Source organism: Carcharodon carcharias, chromosome 13 (assembly GCF_017639515.1).
Source record: "Carcharodon carcharias isolate sCarCar2 chromosome 13, sCarCar2.pri, whole genome shotgun sequence".
Taxonomy (NCBI): domain Eukaryota; kingdom Metazoa; phylum Chordata; class Chondrichthyes; order Lamniformes; family Lamnidae; genus Carcharodon; species Carcharodon carcharias.
This window is the reverse complement of record NC_054479.1, coordinates 99,522,488-99,540,682: the sequence shown is the minus strand read 5'-3', so window position 1 is coordinate 99,540,682 and position 18,195 is coordinate 99,522,488. Positions and strand designations below refer to the sequence as shown.

The 18,195-nt window shown below is 40.2% G+C and overlaps 2 protein-coding genes across 3 annotated transcripts; one reads left to right on the top strand and one right to left on the bottom strand.

The window, feature by feature from the left end:
* Positions 1 to 974: 974 nt before the first annotated feature.
* alg10 (ALG10 alpha-1,2-mannosyltransferase) lies at positions 975 to 8,215 on the bottom strand. Of its 2 annotated transcripts, none has more exons than XM_041202469.1 (3): positions 8,008 to 8,215; positions 5,563 to 5,760; positions 975 to 2,980 (listed from the first exon to the last, which is right to left on the bottom strand). In XM_041202469.1, the coding sequence occupies exons 1-3, from the start codon at positions 8,170 to 8,172 to the stop codon at positions 1,925 to 1,927; spliced, it is 1,419 nt and encodes a 472-aa protein (XP_041058403.1). In that variant the 5' UTR covers positions 8,173 to 8,215; the 3' UTR covers positions 975 to 1,924. The 2 variants fall into 2 exon arrangements, with proteins under 2 accessions (XP_041058403.1, XP_041058404.1); XM_041202470.1 differs by having other exon boundaries at positions 2,539 to 2,892.
* A 266-nt stretch (positions 8,216 to 8,481) lies between these two features.
* Positions 8,482 to 16,414, top strand: tprkb (Tp53rk binding protein). The gene is made up of 5 exons (XM_041203019.1): positions 8,482 to 8,610; positions 12,095 to 12,281; positions 13,072 to 13,194; positions 13,880 to 14,056; positions 15,808 to 16,414. The coding sequence occupies exons 2-5, from the start codon at positions 12,132 to 12,134 to the stop codon at positions 15,892 to 15,894; spliced, it is 537 nt and encodes a 178-aa protein (XP_041058953.1). The 5' UTR covers positions 8,482 to 8,610; positions 12,095 to 12,131; the 3' UTR covers positions 15,895 to 16,414.
* Positions 16,415 to 18,195: the final 1,781 nt, after the last annotated feature.

Sequence of the window (18,195 nt, the reverse complement as noted above, 5' to 3'; positions counted from 1 at the left end):
TGCAGCCACTTTAACACCGTAGGATGCAGGCCATTAGATACAGGGGACTAGTCAGCCTTTAGTACAATTAGTTCCTCCCTCCCTTGATTTTCTACATTTGGGATGCTTTGTGTCTTCTACTGTGAAGACAGATACAAGATACTTGCTCAAAGTCTCTGCCATTTCATTGTTTCACATTATTAACTCCCCAGTCTCAGCATCTAAGGGGCCAAAGTTTATCATATACTCTTTTTATATACTTGTAGAAGTTTTTACATTTCTTGCTAATTTTCTCACATACTCCAATTTCTTACTTTTTTAGCCATCCATTGCTGGTTTCTAAATTTTCCCAATCTTCTAGGTTACTTGCAGCATTGTACATCTTTTCTTTCAATTTGATACCGTACTTAACTTCCTGAGATGGCCATGGATGCTGCATCCTTCTCATACATAATTCTCTCAATGGAATATGTCTTCGTTGAGAGTTATGAAATACCTCCTTAAATGTCTGCCACTGCTTCTCTACCAACCTACCTTATAACCTACGCTCCCATTCCACTTTAGCCAACTCTGTCTTTACACCCTTGCAATTGCCTTTATTTAATACACTAGTTGCAGACTCAAATTTCTCAATCCTCAAAACTGAACGCAAAATTCTATCATGTTATGATCCATTTTACCTAGAGGATCCTTTACAATGGAGGTCATTAATTAGTTCTGCCTCATTACATTAACAGGGATGCTAACTTTCAAATGAGATGTTAAACTGAGGCTGTCTCGACCTTCAGAAAAGATACCCTCTATTTGATGGGCAGAAGGGCCTCTCCGTCCTGGCCAACCGTCACCCGACATGAAACAGATTAACATCAGTCATTCACCTGTTATTTCTGAGACCTTGCTATAAGCAACCTGACTGCTAATTCATTGACTTCAAAATACTTTGGGGTATCTTAATGATGTGACTGGTGTTATATAAACGCAGATAATTTCTTTCATCGGTTGGGCATAACTATTTATTTACTTATCTTCCTGTAGTAAATAAATTAAACATTTTCTTTGAAGAACCAAAAAAAACATTTTACTGTGCCTGACATCTCAAACTACTTTCCAAACCTTCTCTGTGGAAATACCCAGCTCTCCTCCCTCACAATGATCTCCAACTCAATGAGGAATGCCACAGAGGATTTGCTAGGAATGTTAATTATTAAAGATCAGTAAATAAGTAGATATCCATACCGAACAGAAAGCTATGCTTCAGATAAAAGCTGCGAGATAAAATAACTGATTTTCCAGTTCAATGTCAAACATGACCAGAATACATCACGTAAAAACATGATTAATGTCTCTAACATAGGCTTAATGATGGGAATAACAAATGGATCAGCATACCAGAACACAGATGTCTACTATTTAAACTAATCCTTAAATCCTCAGTCCAATATGAAAAAAACAATAAGTGATAACATGCAAACTCAATGAATTGTGATACTAAAATAAGATCAAACTGTTCACAACGGACAGGGTTGCAATTTCAAATGGATAAACACTTTTTCTTTTTTGCAAGTTGCTTAATTAGCAAGGGTCTAAAGTACTATTTATGTACTTCAAAAGGAGTACAAAATAGCATTAATTGTATTTATAATTCAGATAAATCAACAACTTGGCTTACTTCTGAAGTAGCACAAGCAAAACCAATATAGTACATTTGATTAAAACAAGTTCTTTGCATAAACAGCTTTAAATAAATGAAGCTATCATAATGAATACAGAGTTTGCAAAAAGTTCAATGATTCATCGCAGCAAATATACAACTACTGTAGCAAGTCAACAAAATAGAGAATAATACAAAAAAAGGCTCTTCTTCCTAAAGTATTATGGACATTACAAAATTTTAAAGTTTGATAACTGTTTATGTACATGATTTTTCCACTCCCAACAAAAATGATCACCACATAAATCTTTGAACTTCTTTCCTGTCTGGCCATTGAAAGGTTTTGTTTAGAAACAAATAAATAGTTAGCACATTTACTAGAGAATACAGAGCCAGCTCTGCAAGAATCTTAAAGCCCAAGGGCATCGGAATGTTCAGTCTGTAGATCAGGTATGGCACAATGAAATAACGAAACTCTAATAATTTTTGTGGAACAGTGGCAGCAGTCAAACAGATAAAAAATACTAAGTTCCAGAATATTGATTTGGACTTCAATGTTTCAATGACTACCCAAGCAGCAAAGATGTACCCTGGCACCAAAACATACTTAATCAGTTCGTGCCTTTGAAAGATATTTTTCCAAACATAAAAAGTGTAGTGTCTGTTATCGGCCAGCAAGAACTTATGGACATAAGTGAACTTCCAAACCAACAGTAGGGAAACAATCACAAGACCAATGTAAAATAATGGATGCTTCTTTACTGAATATAGGAAGGAAGCTACCTTATGAGGGGAAAGCAGATGAGAAACAGAGAACACAAGGGTGAAGGAGAAGAAGTAGAATAACTGAGGAAAATTCAGAGAGATCTCATGGCTGGCCCTGTCACCAACAACTATCCCTCCATTCAGGAAGACAAATAACAGAAAACCCAGAACTAGGATGATATATGGCCAGGTGAGAAGTATCAGTGATTTCAGATTGTTTAGCGACAGGGTATATTCTAAAATAAATTGCACAATTTTCTTGATTTCTGCAGCAGAATTTGGAACAGCAGGTGTCTTTTCATCCTTTTTCTTGAGTGAATCTATTCTCCACGCTTCTGTTAATTTCTGTGCAACAACACTTCCTGCACAGAATACAATCCAGATGATATTACTCTGCCGGAACATAAAGGCGCAGAAGCCAAGGCAGGCAGCAATACTGTGACTCCCATACAGGCACATCAGGTAAGTAAACAAGATGAAGAATGTTGAGCCTGCATCTGTGTAATAGAGGAATGAGAAAAAGTAAAGCAGGGGAAATGAGGCAAGTGCTAATGCAGATACAATTCTCTGGAATGCAGAGGTAACCTAGGAAGGAAAAATAAAGACATAATTACAACATTAATCATTGACAAGACATCTCCATTAAGTCAGTGAAAAAAAAGCTGCAATTTTAGAATACAACAGTACAAGTAAATGCTCTTTCAGATTATTCCTATTCCTTACCTCCAATTTCCAGTATTTTTCTGCCCACTGCATCACATGATCATTCACCCCTATCAACAAGCTCTACTAATCCAGTTATTTCACTCTGTGAGGCCAGCCATCACTTCCATGAATAGTGTCAGGAAAAGCAAGCATGTTTTACACACCCCATACACCTGAACAAATAGATAGTGAACCAGCTGCAGGTGAGCACGGGAACTTTTGCTGGTTCTGAGCTTTCCCATCCTAACAAACTGGGCCCGAGCTACAACTGGTTTCTAGAATAAAGAACAAAAAGTACAGCACAGGAACAGGCCCTTCGGCCCTCCAAGCCTGCGCCGATCATGTTGCCTGTCAACTAAAACATTTTGCACTTCCAGGGTCCGTATCCCTCTATTCCTATCCTATTCATGTATTTGTCAAGCTGTCTTTTAAACACTACTATCGTACCTACTCCCACCACCTCATCTGGCAGTGAATTCCAGACACTTACTACCCTCTGCGTAAAAAAACTTGCCCCGCACATCTCCTCTATAGTTTTCTCCTCTCACCTTAAATCTATGTCCCCTAGTAATTGACTCTTCCAACCTGGGAAAAAGCTTCTGACTATCTACTCTGTCCATGCCACTCATAATTTTGTAAACTAATTAAACTAATTTCTAATTCACTTTCCCACCCTAACAACCTGGGCCCTAGCTACAATGAGGGGAGAATTTTCTCCCTGTCGTGTGGGCTGGGCAGGAACGTAGCCAATTGCGGGTACAGGCCAATTAAGGTCCACTCAGCGTGATGCACACCCGGAAGTGCTGAGTGCTCTCCATGCAGGCGGGAGGAGGAGGGAGAGTCAGGGTCTGCACTCTTTTGCGCATGCGCACGAAAGAATGCAGAAATCTCCCTGAGGCACGGAGCTACTTCAGGGAGGTTATTTTTAAATTAAAAACTTCAACAAAAAAAGAAAAAATATTCAGACATGTCCCCTCATGTGACAGTGTCACATGAGCTGGGACATGTCAATAAATTTTAAGAAAAAAATTTTGATCTGTAAAGCCTTTATGAAACCTCATCCCACCCGTGGATGAGGTTTCATGATAAATGCGAAGGCCGTAGGGCACTTCGCTTGCCCGCCAACCTGAAGGTTGGACAGGCAGCCCTGTTAATTCTTTCAGTTGGTTGTTAAATGGCCTTAACAGGCCTTTGCTAGTTCGGCGGGCGCGCAGCTGACTCCGTGCAACCTCGCCGAACTGAAGATCGGAATGATGCGCAGTGATGTTGGGATACTTTCCCACCCTAATTACCTGGACCCTAGCGACAACTGGTTTCTAATTCACTTGTGCCAACGATATATTTTAACCATAAGTTATTACTGTAGCCCCAGAATAATCTAGTGGCATATCCATTACAATTCTTCTATCAAACTTATGGGGAGCCAATGGTTTTGAATTTTGTGCTGATTACATTAAGGGGCAACAATAATGGGAACCAGCACATCAACACATTATATTAGCAACAGTTACTTCAGTTCGGCAGATCTTAAGATACAGGTAAACTCCTTGAACTATCACCATTAATTCCTTTCTTCAGATTTACTCCCCTCAACTGCAAACTGCCTCAAGAAGTCAAGAGGTGAATGGGGCAACATTTTGCTGCTCTCAGACCCAGTTATTGCTTAATGTTTAATGAATAAAAAGGCATTTGGAAACACTATCACTTCATTAGTTCCAAATCAGCAACCCTAAGTGCACAGACATGTCAGATGGAAGTATGAAAATATTCCAGCACAAAGCTCTTCTGATGGTTACATGTGGAAGAGCACTGTTTGGTATGACACAGGCCAGATGTCCTGGGTTCAATTCCCACTCTGCACTGCATTAACTGAGCTTTGATTTTTTGCTCTGTATTCATGGGCTAGGAACAAGGAAGCCAAGTCTGGGTTTCACATCCTGATGATTAGAGAGCACTTATGGAGATTGGGCATGGACAGAGGAGATGGAAAATCATGTGCTCTGGCCTCAAACCATGAGCCTACCATTGGAAATGAACCTTCTTCTGTCTTATATCACTGCTTTAGAAGCAGGGTAAGAAATATGCTACAACACAAAAGCATTCTTCTCTGCATAAATATGTACAATTCTAAATAGCTATGTTTGAAATACTAAAATTAAAGTAGCACTTCATGTTAATTATACATTAATTCTGTTTAATTGAATGCAGATGGTGGACATTAACTGGGGTTTCATTTGAGCACAAAGTTGAATTAGGAGGTGTATGCTTGTAATGTTTAACTCTGTAAATGTAAAACTAAGGAAAGATTGGCTCCAGCACTAGCCTTCACCAACTGGCTTTCCGTAATGTAACACTTCTTATAACAACAGCCATACAGCTTTAATTACAGGTTTTTCTATTTTAAGTGCACCAAGAATTCTTTATTATTTTGGTGGAAAAAAAATGAACAGGAACTTGTGTACCTTATTCTTCTGGTGTATCTTGCACAAGAGCAGGTAAAGTAAGTAGAGGTTCCCAGTGCTGAACAACAGATTAATGAATCGTAGCATTCCTGTAGAACACACCACAGTTCCTGTCCAGCCCATCAGCCAAGACACTGGCTTGATTATCCCAGTAGACACAAGATAGAGGCCTGGTAGAGTTGTGATCATTGGATCCCACTGCATAATGTTTGAGAATTAAACAATTTATAATTTTAAATATACTAGAATTGTGAATAAGTATGTATTTATTGTATGCTACACAATAAAGGCAACTTGAGGAAAAAGCAATTTACAGGAATTTGAACTTATAAGCATCTGCCATTTTCTACAGGTGTTGGTAAAGGAAACCCCAAAGCACTTGATACATTATTGGTGTGTGTTTAAGGAAATTGCCTCACGATTTGCCTTTCGACAATGTTCCAAGAACGTTATATGTGAAAGGTTACTTTTAAATCACATTGAAATCATCATTGAAATATTTCATTTATGTCTTGGGCAAATCTGGAACCATTAGGTGACAAGGGTCTTTCTTCAAGAATGACAGTACTGGCAGGTTGGTGCACTATCTTTATCATTTCACAACTTCCTTTAAGGGTCCTTTGAATCAATGGGACAGAGCAAAGAACTGATGAATTTGTCCACAGGAAAACTGGTGTCCCAGCATCTCATTGGCTTTTAGCTGAAGTGAAGAAGCGGAAATTGAAAACGTACAACCACTAGAAAAGGTGGGGCAAAAGTCTAGTGTTGGCGACAAAAAGGTAAAACATCAGGGAAGAATAGGCCAGGTCAGAAAAGGACTGGATGGGTTGGACTTCAAAGAAACTGGGCGAAGGCAGTGGCATGCAGAACTACAGCAGACAGACAAGAGCACCTTAAATATGGCCCCTCACAGACTATGGTTAAAGACGGATGGGCGGAATGCCTTTAAGTCCAAGTTCAAAATTGCTACAGATTATACAATCAAGTCGACAATCATACCGCATTGAAGGTTTGTAGTAATAATTTCTGTTGTTCAGCAACACCAGTGGAGAGAAGTGTCAAGTGAGGTCAATTTCTGACATATTTTATGGTAAACACAAAAATTAAAATCAACTCTGACTTATCACCACAAAACTGAAATTTGGAACTAGCTTCATTAATTGCTGGAAAATAATATGCGGACCTGGCAACTTAAAGAGAGGGGAGCAACAAACATGGTGGACAAAAAAATAATTGTCTCAATGCCCAAGTGCTTTTTCTCCCAATTTGCTGACAGCAGCTTCCAGGTGTTTAACATTTTATTCCTAAAAACCCTGGAAATCATGGAGAGTTGACAACCTTATGTTAATATCACTGGTGATACTGATGGCTGAATTTTCTCGCAAGGTGAGGAGTCCGATCCACTGGGACCAAAAGTGGGAGCTGATCGTGTTCGGGCGGGCGGCATCTTGCAGGTGGCAGCTAATTAATAGGCTGCTGCTTGGACTGCCATCCAATTGAGGACAGCGGCCCACCCCTCAGAACCGCAGGCCCAATTGAAGAGTGGGTAGTTTATTTGTTACCATGCCAAGACAACACAGGGAAGCCGTGGTGATGGACGGGTGGGGTAGTGGTACCCCCACCAGCAGTGCCATAGCCCAGGGTAGGGGCAGGGGTGCAGCCATTGCTGCCAGGGGGCCCTTCCATGGGCCACAGAATGGCAGGTCAACACCCAGGAAGCTGCTGGAAGTCTATGAAGGAATCATTCCTGGAATCACCCTGCCCAGCAGCAGGGCCTTCTGATGCAGATAAAATGCCAGCAGGGATGGGAAGTGGACCTTATCTGAGCAATTAATTGTTTCACTTGCTGTAGAGATTCCCGCTGCTGGCAATTTGCCATGGCAACGACTGTTCGAAATAATGGACTGTTTGAGATAGTGAATAAGGAGAAACAGTTTCCAGTAGCTGAAAGGACAGTAAGATATAAAAATCTAAACTGATGGGTGAAAAAAAACACAAGTAGCATAAGTTTTTTTTGTGCAAGGTGCTGCGATGTGGAAAATGCTGCCAAAAAGGATGGCAGAAGCAGATTGAGTAGTTACATTTCAAAAGGGAATTGGATAAACACTGAAAGGGGGGAAAGTGCAGGATTCTGGGGACAGCAGGGAGGGAGTGGGACTATTTATACAACTTCATCAAAGTGCCAGCACAGGCCCGATGGGTTTAATGGTCTCTTATGAAAATTTCATTCAATGAAATTTATGACAACTGGAGGGAAACTCAGCTGTAAAATCTTTAGAAGTCTTTGAACGTTAACTGTCCATAAATGCAGATTATGATGTTTATATTGGTGGGTGAGGGGGTTTCCCAGTGAGAACTGAGAAGGGGAGCAGAGCCGCCGACGGTGCTGCCATTAACCCGCATCGATCACCAACCACTCCCCCCTCCCCGTCCCCGTCCCCGTACCTCGGAAAATCTCCCATCGCAATATCGCTGCGCCTGCGGCACGTGAAAAATTTCGTCCATGTAAGGAGTCCTCTGCCCCCGGTTGATCAGAGAGAAAACGACCGAGGAGATGAGGAAGCTGCTGCTCACAAGAGCAGAGAACAGGAGAGGCTCGAAACGCTCCATTACCAACCGGAGCCGGAGTGAAGTGGACTAGGCCCGACCGGCTGTCAAGAGGGGGCGGGAATGACAAAGAGCTGGGCGGGGCGCAGTGAGAATGACATAGAGCTGGGCGGGGCGCAGTGAATGACACAGTGAGCTCGGCGATGCGCAGCGGGAATGACACAGAGAGCTGGGCGGGGCGCAGCGGGAATGACACAGAGAGCTGGGCGGGGCGCTAATGAGTAAGGAGCGGCGGCGTGGCTGGGATGGCGCGGTGGGGGCGGGACGAAGCAGGAGTGGGGCGGTGCGGTGGGCGTGGCGCTGTTGACACAATGAGCAGTCTGCCCCGGTCAGTTTCTCTTGCGGGCGGAACCATTATCGCGCTTCAATCCGGTTTGGGGATGGATTTGTTTATAGGAATGTAGAGCTGGTTTCGGTTAAGGGCTGCCGTGGGAATTAACGGTGAGATGTGTTATTGAAATACGGATGGAATTGAAATGCTGAGGAGGAGCTTGATCAGATATTTGGTTTCATTTTGTGGAATACTTGGGGTTTTGGAAGTAGGGAAGCAGCCCAACTCCTCTGTCAATGTGTCGCTTCCCCTTGACTTTACTGTTGTGGCTACATTACAGTGGGAATGAGAGGATTGCTCAGCGGGGAGCCGGCATGGATTCGATGGGCCGAATGGCCTTCTCCTTTGCCGTAAATGACTCTATCTCAATTTATTATTTGCTTTGTTTAGTAATTGCGCTGTAAACAGTTGAGTATCCAAGCCTTCAGGACCTTTGAATTTCTTTCGACTCCATTCTTAGCTATTTCAAAACCATTAATGTGTTGGCTATTTTCCTTCCTTTTTGTTGTACTTTACACTTGTCTTGTTCGTCATTATTCTTTCCACTTATATAGTTTTATTCAACTTTCTGTATTCACCCCACCTATCAACTCCTCATTTTGCTGTCTATACATTTGATTAATGTGCATTGGCTTTATGAATCCAAGTTATTAGAAGACTTGAATTTATTATAGTGCTTTCACAAGCCAAAATGTCCTAAAGCACTTTATAACCAATGAAATACTCATGAAATGTAGTCACTGTTCTATCGTAGTAAATTATGCAAATTAAAAACAGTGATGTAAAGCAAAATACTGCGGATACTGGAAATTTGAAACAAAAACAAATGCTGGAAAAAGTCAGCAGGTCTAGCAGCATCTGTGGGGTAAGAATCAGTTAACGTTTTGAGCCCATATGACCCTTCTTCAGAGCGGGTCATATAGACTCGAAATTTTAACTGCTCTCTCCACAGATTCTGCAAGACCTGCTGAGATTTTCCAGTATTTTCTGTTTTTGTTAAAAGCAGTAATGTTATATTGTTATATTATTTATATAGAGCAAGGAACTAATTGTTATGTGAATACATATCCTGTTCACTGTTACATTACTACTCGGTACATGACTGCAATGCATCAGTCCACCAGCCACATGGACAACTGAAAGAAGTGCACTCAACTTGAGTCTAAATTGTGATTATTTCTAATTTATAAGAACCAAACGATATAACAAGTAATGATCTAAAACCAGTTCCATGGCTCACCATGCTGCACCCCACCCCGGCCAACATAATTTCTCAAGCTAGTAACATTTTTATCCTTGAGTCCATTTTTTAACCCATTCCCAAGATTCATCCTGAATTCCCACCACTTTCAGTTAAACTTGTAATCTTTGTGTAGACATCTGTCAGATTTTTTTTCAGAAATAGTTACACTAGATCTTTGGGCTTTCTGTCATCCACTTTGGTATAGCAACCTCAAAAAAGGCAAGGAGTTTGGCCAAGTAGGATCTTCTGAATCTGTTTTTATGTTGTTTACCAGGTTATTATTGATTTCATTGTTATACACAATGCTGAAGTGAGCCTAATGAGTTTTTACTTGCCTGTTTTTTAATAAGGGACTGTACATCAGCCAGCTTTCAAAGTACTAATCACCCCAATTGACTCCCTCAAAATGATTCTTAGGGTGTCACAAAATTCACTCCTATCCCTGTTAATACTCTGTGATAAAAACCATCTGCCGATGATACACAATAGTTAAGATATCTCCTACCCAAATAATTAAACATTGTTACTTTATTGCAATCTATTTGTGCTATCATGAAGACTGCCTTTTTCCATCTCGGTAAGATTCCCACACTTCACCCGCCTCAGCTCAACTGCTGTTGAAACCCTTATTTATGCTTTGGTTACCTCCAGACTAGACTATTCCGACACACTCCTGGCTGGTTCCCCCACATTCTACCCTCCGTAAACTGGGATCATCCAAAACTCTGCTGCCCGTGTTGTTACTCACAGCAAGTCCTGTTCCCCTGTCATCTCTGTGCTCATTGACCTATCTTGGCTCCCGGTCCAGCAAAGTCTTGATTTTTAAATTTCCATTCTTGTTTTCAAATGGCTTTGCTCCTCTCTATCTCTGTAATCTTATTCAGCCTTCACAAACCTCTGAGATATCTGCATGCCTTTAATTCTGACTTCTTGTGTACCTCCAATTCGAATCACTCCACCATTGGTGACCTAAGCTTTGGAATACCCTTGTTGTACCTCTCTTATCTTGCTTTTCTCCTTTAAGACACTCTTTAAAACCTTTGACCATGCTTTTGGTCATCTAACCTAATATTGTCTTTTGTGGCTTGGTATCGTACTTTTTTCTAAAGCTCCTTTGAAGCACCTTGGAATGTTTCATTATGTTAATATAAATGTTAGTTTATTCTATTATAGCCAAACAAAGAAACTAGACAAAAATGAAACCATGGGTATTTTGATTTTAATATGTGTGTGTACTGGTTTATATATTTGAATTGTGTTTTTTTTACAAAAAGCTGGAGATGTACATTTTCATTGACTAGACTTTAGTACCTTCTTGATATTGTGTTCTTGCACATCCTATGCTTCATCTCTGCAATTAATTGTTAATATTTTATCCCCATCTGCTGTTATGTGACCTTGCTAATAGCTTATTTTTTCCCCATCCCCCAGTCTGTATTAGTCAATCACAATATTGCTGATTGTATACCTTGAGTGATGGTTTGTGGTAGTCATGAATGGGCTGCAGAATAACAATTTAATTTTGAAATAATGCTCCTACTACCCAGCCAGTGCCACCACTGGGTTTGTGAGCTGACTAAGCAGACTTCAGCTGAACTCCATTTTTGAGATGGTACAGTGATTCTCATTCCACTCTAGCAGATGTAAAGAAAGCAGGGCTGGGTGTGTTGGAAGTGCACTTCATTAACTTCCAAGTTGCTAAATTATTAATCCTAACAATTGCTAATGATATTAACTGCTCTGTTTAGGGCATATTTATTAACTCACTGTTGGTCTTCCTAATGTTTCAAAGAATAGGAAACAACCCAAAAATGAAGATCTTAAAAGGGCATGGACGCTAGTATTTGCAAAATAATTTTCAGGGAAAGTTATACATGGAATTTAAATAACCAAATTTGGCGTTATTGATCAACTCATCAGTGAAGGACAATGAACAGCATTTTTCTTTACTATACATTTAAGGAAGCTTGTACTGACACTTGTCCCCTTTCTCTGGTGAAGCAGAGTTGAAAGAATGTAGTTTAGAAATATTGGAAATGTATAAAATGTTAAGTAATATTGTTCACCATTCAATGCAGTAAGTCTTTACACTTAAACAAATAATAAACGATAAAGTTGTTTTCTTGAACTTGTGTCTAACCAGAAAGTGAGTGCCTTCCTGGTCTTTCTGTTTTTAACTTTTTTCATTACCAGTTGGTTAAGTGTGTTAGTCTTAGCATGAACTGTGCAATTTTTTTTGAAAGAAGGATTTTAATTTATTGTAATTATGGAACTTTACATAGCCACAAAGTTGGGGTTTTTCATAGCTGGTGTTTTATTAATCAGTTGAAATGATCCTTTTGTTACTTTAGGTCTGCTTATCATCCAGTGAATTGCTGCTTTTAGCCAATGAACAAGATGATTATGACACATGAGCTAGAACTCTTTCCCGGATGCACTGTAACACTTCTGTTGTTTAAAGATGTTAAAAATGCTGCTGAACTTCGAAAGAAAGCTGTGGCGGGAGCCATAGATGGAGCATTAATAAGTGCATCAATGGTGAGGATTATTGTCTAATTACTGCTGTGTTTTTTTTTATATATATATATCTATATCTATATAAGTGGATGCTGTGTATAGATTGTTGAAATGAAGTTTATTCTGAATGAAGGAGATGGTGTAACTGCAAGCTATAATGCCAGATAACGAGCAGAATAACCAATGTATTTAAGTGTGGTTTCCAGTTGCATGTCATTTTATTAAATATTGTTATACTATTACCTTTGAGTTAGTGAGTAATGCATAACAATGTTGATGACCTATTTACACCAAGAAGGTTCCACATTCAGTCACTGGCCAATTGTTGAGATAGCTGATCTCAGCTGGGGTAATGAAGGCATGTTAGAGCTGGCTCCAGGAGTTTTAGGGGTGAAGATAGAGAAAAAAAAATAGCCAGGGTTTCACTCCTTGTCGTATTGTTATCCAATGGCCTGTGATGTTTGGGTGTGGTCACCTTTTTCCCTGTCCCTCCCAGTCCAGCTTCAGGAGCAGCATTTAGATGTCCAAGAAGTTAAATCCTGACAGTGAGAGAAATAGATAATCATAGCATTATCTGTGTCGGACCTAAAACTATTAAAAATAATAATTGTAGAGCTCTTTTCAGAAGACTTTATTCTCTAATTATTACAGTATAAGATTTGATTTGATTTGCAAGACCTTATGTCTAAATGCACCCAGCCTATTCTGATGGTTTTCTCAATGGTAGCAATGTGAATTAACAAATGGAGCTGTCAATGCAATACCTCATTTTCTGTAAATTGTGCACATAGTCTTTATCTCTTTTTTGCAGGTAGTGGATCCATTTCAGATCCTTGTAGCAGCTAACAAAGCTGTTCATTTACACAAGCTGGCCAAAATGAAGACAAGAGGCCTTTACTCTGAAATCATATTTAATCTCTCACCAACAAATAATGTAAGATTTGATTCTCTGAGCATTGAACTAATTTTGGAATGAGCTATAGTCTCTTATTAACAGATGTATTCATGCTGCTTTGCATTGTTGCCTTGATACCACCTGAATACACCAGTTACATAACTATAGAGTTAAACCTCACAATTGCGAACTGTTGGCATCTTCAGGGTGGAGGATTCAATGGCCTCACTGGAACCAGCCCGTAATGTCCCTCACAAATGTAATTTGTTGTTAAAATTAGTATTTATGTCTATTATGAAGATGGTATCAAGAAGAGAAAAAGAGCTATGAAATCTCTGTCTCCTTTCCTTTACGAGGATTTACTTGTAGTTTGTCAGTCAAACCAACCACCCTCTTCAAGAGCCTGTTCTCAGATAACATCTCATATTGGCCTCGCACAATCAGAATGATAGAATTATCCCGGCCACAGGTGTGGTTTTTTTCTGAAGCCCTAGGAAGGGGATAATGAATTGCTTAATGCCCCCACTCCTTGTAGACAAAAATAGGGGGGTGGCTGACTTATTGAGCTTTCCTCTGTCTCATTGCTCCAGCCTATGTTCTTTTTAAATCTACTTTGCTTTAAAAGATAATTCTTAAACATCACTTCCTCTCGCACCTTATCTGTGATTATAAAAGATAAAAATTCCCAAAATGTGACAATCTCATTACTAACTTTTTTTTCAAGATCTCAGATGCCTTCAGAAAGTTTGGGATATCAGATAGTGACTCTGCTGTTCTTGTTGTTCTGGTGGATGATGGAAAGAGAGAATCTAATTTAGAAGATATCATAAGGCAAGTGGAAGGGCAACAAATCTGTGTCCAGGATATCTCAACAGTAGCAGATGTGGCCAAAATTAAAAAGGTTTGTAAACTCCATGGCAACTCACATAAAATAATGGTCCCTCATGATAGCCTGATTACAAATTTTAAAAATTAACTTGGCTTTTTTAACACAATCTGCATCCAAAATATGATTTACATTTCACGCACTAGTGAAGTGTTTCAACAGCATTATCAGTGGGTATAAATTATGTTTTGCAGCTGAGTTTATTTCGTAGACTAAGTTGAGGGAAGTGCAAGTGAAATGTTGCTTCACTTGAAAGGAGTGTTTGGGCCCTTGGATGGTGAGGAGAGAGGAAGTGAAGGATCATCCTCCGCCACTTCCGCCAACTCCAGCATGATGCCACCACCAAACACATCTTCCCTTCACCACCCCCCGGTGGCATTCGTAGGGATCGTTCCTTCCGTGACACCCTGGTCCACTCCTCCATCAGCCCCTACTCCTCAACCCCCTCCCACGGCACCTCCCCATGCAAATGCAGAAGATGCAACACCTGCCCCTTCACTTCTTCTCTCCTCACCGTCCAAGGGCCCAAACACTTCTTTCAAGTGAAGCAGCATTTCACTTGCACTTCCCTCAACTTAGTCTACTGCATTCGTTGCTCCCAATGCGGTTTCCTCTACATTGGAGAGACCAAACGCAGACTGGGTGACCGCTTTGCAGAACACCTTCGGTCTGTGCGCAAGCATTACCCAGACCTCCCTGTTGCTTGCCATTTCAACACTCCACCCTGCTCTCTTGCCCACATGTCTGTCCTTGGCTTGCTGCATTGTTCTAGTGAAGCTGAACACAAACTGGAGGAACAGCACCTGATCTTCCGACTAGGAACTTTACAGCCTTCCGGACTGAATATTGAGTTTCAACAATTTTAGATCTTGAACTCACTCCTCCATCCTCACCCCCTTTCTGTTTCTTCCCCCTCCCTTTTGTTTTTTCCAATAATTTATATAGATTTTTCTTTTCCCACCTATTTCCATTATTTTTAAATGTATTTCCACCCATTGTTTATCTATACCTTTTATGCCCTTTTAGTATTATTTCACCCCACCCCCACCAGAGCTATCTGTACCTTGCTTGTCTTGCTCTCTACTCTTAATTAGCGCATTCATTTAGATATTATCACCACCTTCAACACCTCTTTGTTCTTTTGTCTGTGACATCTTTTGTTCATCTCTTCCTATTACTGGCTGCTTGTCCCAACAACCCCACCCCCCCTTAAACCAGCTTATATTTCACGCCTTTCCAATTTTTACTTAGTTCTGTTGAAGGGTCATGAGGACTCAAAACGTCAACTGTGCTCTTCTCCGCCGATGCTGCCAGACCTGCTGAGTTTTTCCAGGTATTTCTGTTTCTGTTTTTGTTTTGGATTTCCAGCATCTGCAGATTTTTGTTTTTATTTTTGTTCTCATTTTCAGTTAAGCTTTCTTTGTTACATCAATGGCAGATGCCTTTTTACACCTGCAGTCCTTCATAGACTGAACATGTCTGATCCCAGCCATGTTGCTATGAAGACACATAGCAGAGGCCAGTTTGTTTCTTCATTGGAACAGTGGCTGAGTCACTTCCGACCACCTGCTACTGAAAAACTTTAAACAACTTTGAAGTAATATTTCTCCCTTAACCAAGTATTGTGTAATACACAGAGGGATGGAAGGTGGGGTTGGGGGTGGAGGTAGGGCTGGCATGGGGGAATGTATCATGTATTTTCTTTTATAAAAGGGTCATGCTTTCACTCAGAATAAATCATCATCAATATGTTTTACTTTCCATAGTTTTACAAAGTGTCTCCTCCTGAGGAAAAAGTTGGCAACTTACTGGATGCAATCATTTGTCGAATGTCAGTGAAAGATATTCTTTAACAGAAGAAACCAATGGATTCTTAAGGGATCTTTTTTTCTGAACTAAAAGTGGCTGTTTACAAACCGTAAATAGTATTTCTGCTTTTATGTGTATCGGAACTCAAAATCAGCCAGCTGCAACCAGTTTTGCAAAGCACCTGTAAAAAGTTCAAGCCTGTATGGAAAATTAGTTTCAGGAAAAGAATCCTGTAAGTTCATGAGTTTTATTTTAAGAAAGAGCTCAGAGCACTGTGAATGTAGCGTGTACAATCTACAGGATGTATTACAGCTTCAACAAAACCAGTTGTCATTACCAAAGAAGATAATATCTGCAAATGTGTGAGAACACCACTGCCTTCAAGTCATGCACTACTCTGACTTGGACGTGGATCCCTGTCCCTTCGCCATTAGCACCGGGAGTGCATGGACAGCATCATGAAGAAGGCCCACCACCATTTTCCCTAGTTCAGTTGTGTATAAACAATAAATGCTGACTTTGTCAACAGTCCCCTGTGCATGAATAAAAATCCTGAAACTGTCAGTGTTTGCTTCCTTTGTCTGTAGACAGTAAAGCCTGGCTATCATGCTTTGCAAAGTTAGATGAATCATTACTTATATTGCATTGCAGGTTTCCCACAGAATTAAAGCTGTTTTATCAACTCTCTTCATCTCCAGCCTACCCAGTTAACCACTGTTGTCCCTAACCTGATTTCAGCTTTCCTACTATCCAGAACTGTAACCCTTCACATCCATGCCCTTTCATTTTACAGCCTTGAGCCATATTAGCCTTTTACTATTGGTGCTGCATGCCTCCCAGTCATAAGGCTTCAGTGCTAACAGCCATTTAAAATGCCATACTGCCATCTGCAGAGCCATTCCAGCAGCCAACTATTTAACCATGTTTCATTCATTCACTCTGCATCCTAGAAGACCAAAGAGATGGAGAAAGATGGGAGTAAAAGGTCTAGGGAGAGACAGATGGATAGAGGGGATCATAGATTTAGGGTGAGAGAGGGATGGTCAAGGAGGGAGTAGTGTATTGCAGAAATCACGATAGTGATTGAAAAAAAGAAAGACGATCAGGGAAATAATGACCCATATTTTGCTAGCTGCTGACCTCGAAGCAAAATGCCCAAAGATATCCAGCGATCTCTGATATGGATTTCACTGCTCCTGACAGTTTAATTCTAGTGCCGATGCTAGGTTTTCTCCAGGGCCCTGCAGCTGTGATATAATAGAGCAGGCTAAACAGCCTGGAATTAAGGCAGAAGCTGAAATAGCATAAGCAAACTTTAAAAATGATCAAATATGGAATTTTTATCAGAAAGGAGAATGTTACAACTGAGTGAGAAGGGGTGAACTGGCACCCCCCTATTCAGTCACAACAAAGGTTTTGTTTGAAATCAGAATGCATTAAACTATTTAATAATAAGGAGCCAATCAAACAAGGTTCTCTCCAAAGAAAGAGCAGATTTATTAACCACTAAACCCAAGAATATAATAAAAACGCAACATCAAGCATTTAGTCATTCAGGCCCACACGCGCACGTATCAGAAATAAGGGGAGCTGGAGTCCAATAAAAGGTAGAAAAACATGCGGTTAAGCGTCATTTAATTGTCCTTGAGGTGTAGATTTTAAGAACTATGGCTGATTTAGGTTTCTTGAATGCGGTCTGATATAGAAAATGTTGCAATTATTACAAAATCTCAGTTCGTTGGTAGGTTTCTGGTGAAGTTGGCTTCTAGAACCGAGCGACAGTTTTATTCCAAAAGAGAGAGCAGCCTTCAGCCTGTTTCCTCTGCTGAAGATTTTCTTGACACACCACCTGTGTACTTGCAATCTCTCTCAAGTGGCTGGGCAGCCTTGCCTTGAAATACTTCACCCACTGTGTATTTCCAAGGGGTTTTGGGTGTGTCTGCCTGTGGCAGCCATTGTCTCAATATCCAGCACTTTGCATTTTTAATGTTTCTTCCTTAGTTACAAGTTTTGCTGAGTGGCTGGATCATAGAAAATGTCTCTCTCTTTACGTTCTCCTGAGGGTGATTTGTTTGTTTCTCACCTTCGTCTTGGAATGAGACCTTGCATGTTTAAGCAGTTTGCTCTGTCTCAGTTCAAACTGCAAAATTTCCAATCAGTTGAAAGTTGAAAATCATATTTTTGAAAATAAAGAAATATGAACATTCCACAAATAGAAAATTGTTCAGTTTGAGTTTTGAGCTTGGCATACTGTTAAAAACCCAGTTAAACCTTATTTAATGAGATCTTTTGAAGGGTTTTTAATTCGACAGCAGATTAAACACATACACATATCTACAAATTAC

Excerpts from the sequence above, each read along its gene's own strand:
- alg10 (XM_041202469.1), bottom strand. The coding sequence starts at position 8,172 with ATGGAGCGTTTCGAGCCTCTCCTGTTCTCTGCTCTTGTGAGCAGCAGC. Across the intron at positions 5,761-8,007 it reads GCGATGGGAGATTTTCCGAG|TGGGATCCAATGATCACAAC; the intron begins GTACGGGGACGG and ends AACATTATGCAG. Across the intron at positions 2,981-5,562 it reads AGATACACCAGAAGAATAAG|GTTACCTCTGCATTCCAGAG; the intron begins GTACACAAGTTC and ends TTTCCTTCCTAG.
- tprkb (XM_041203019.1), top strand. The coding sequence starts at position 12,132 with ATGAACAAGATGATTATGACACATGAGCTAGAACTCTTTCCCGGATGC. Across the intron at positions 12,282-13,071 it reads CATTAATAAGTGCATCAATG|GTAGTGGATCCATTTCAGAT; the intron begins GTGAGGATTATT and ends TCTTTTTTGCAG. Across the intron at positions 13,195-13,879 it reads ATCTCTCACCAACAAATAAT|ATCTCAGATGCCTTCAGAAA; the intron begins GTAAGATTTGAT and ends TTTTTTTTCAAG.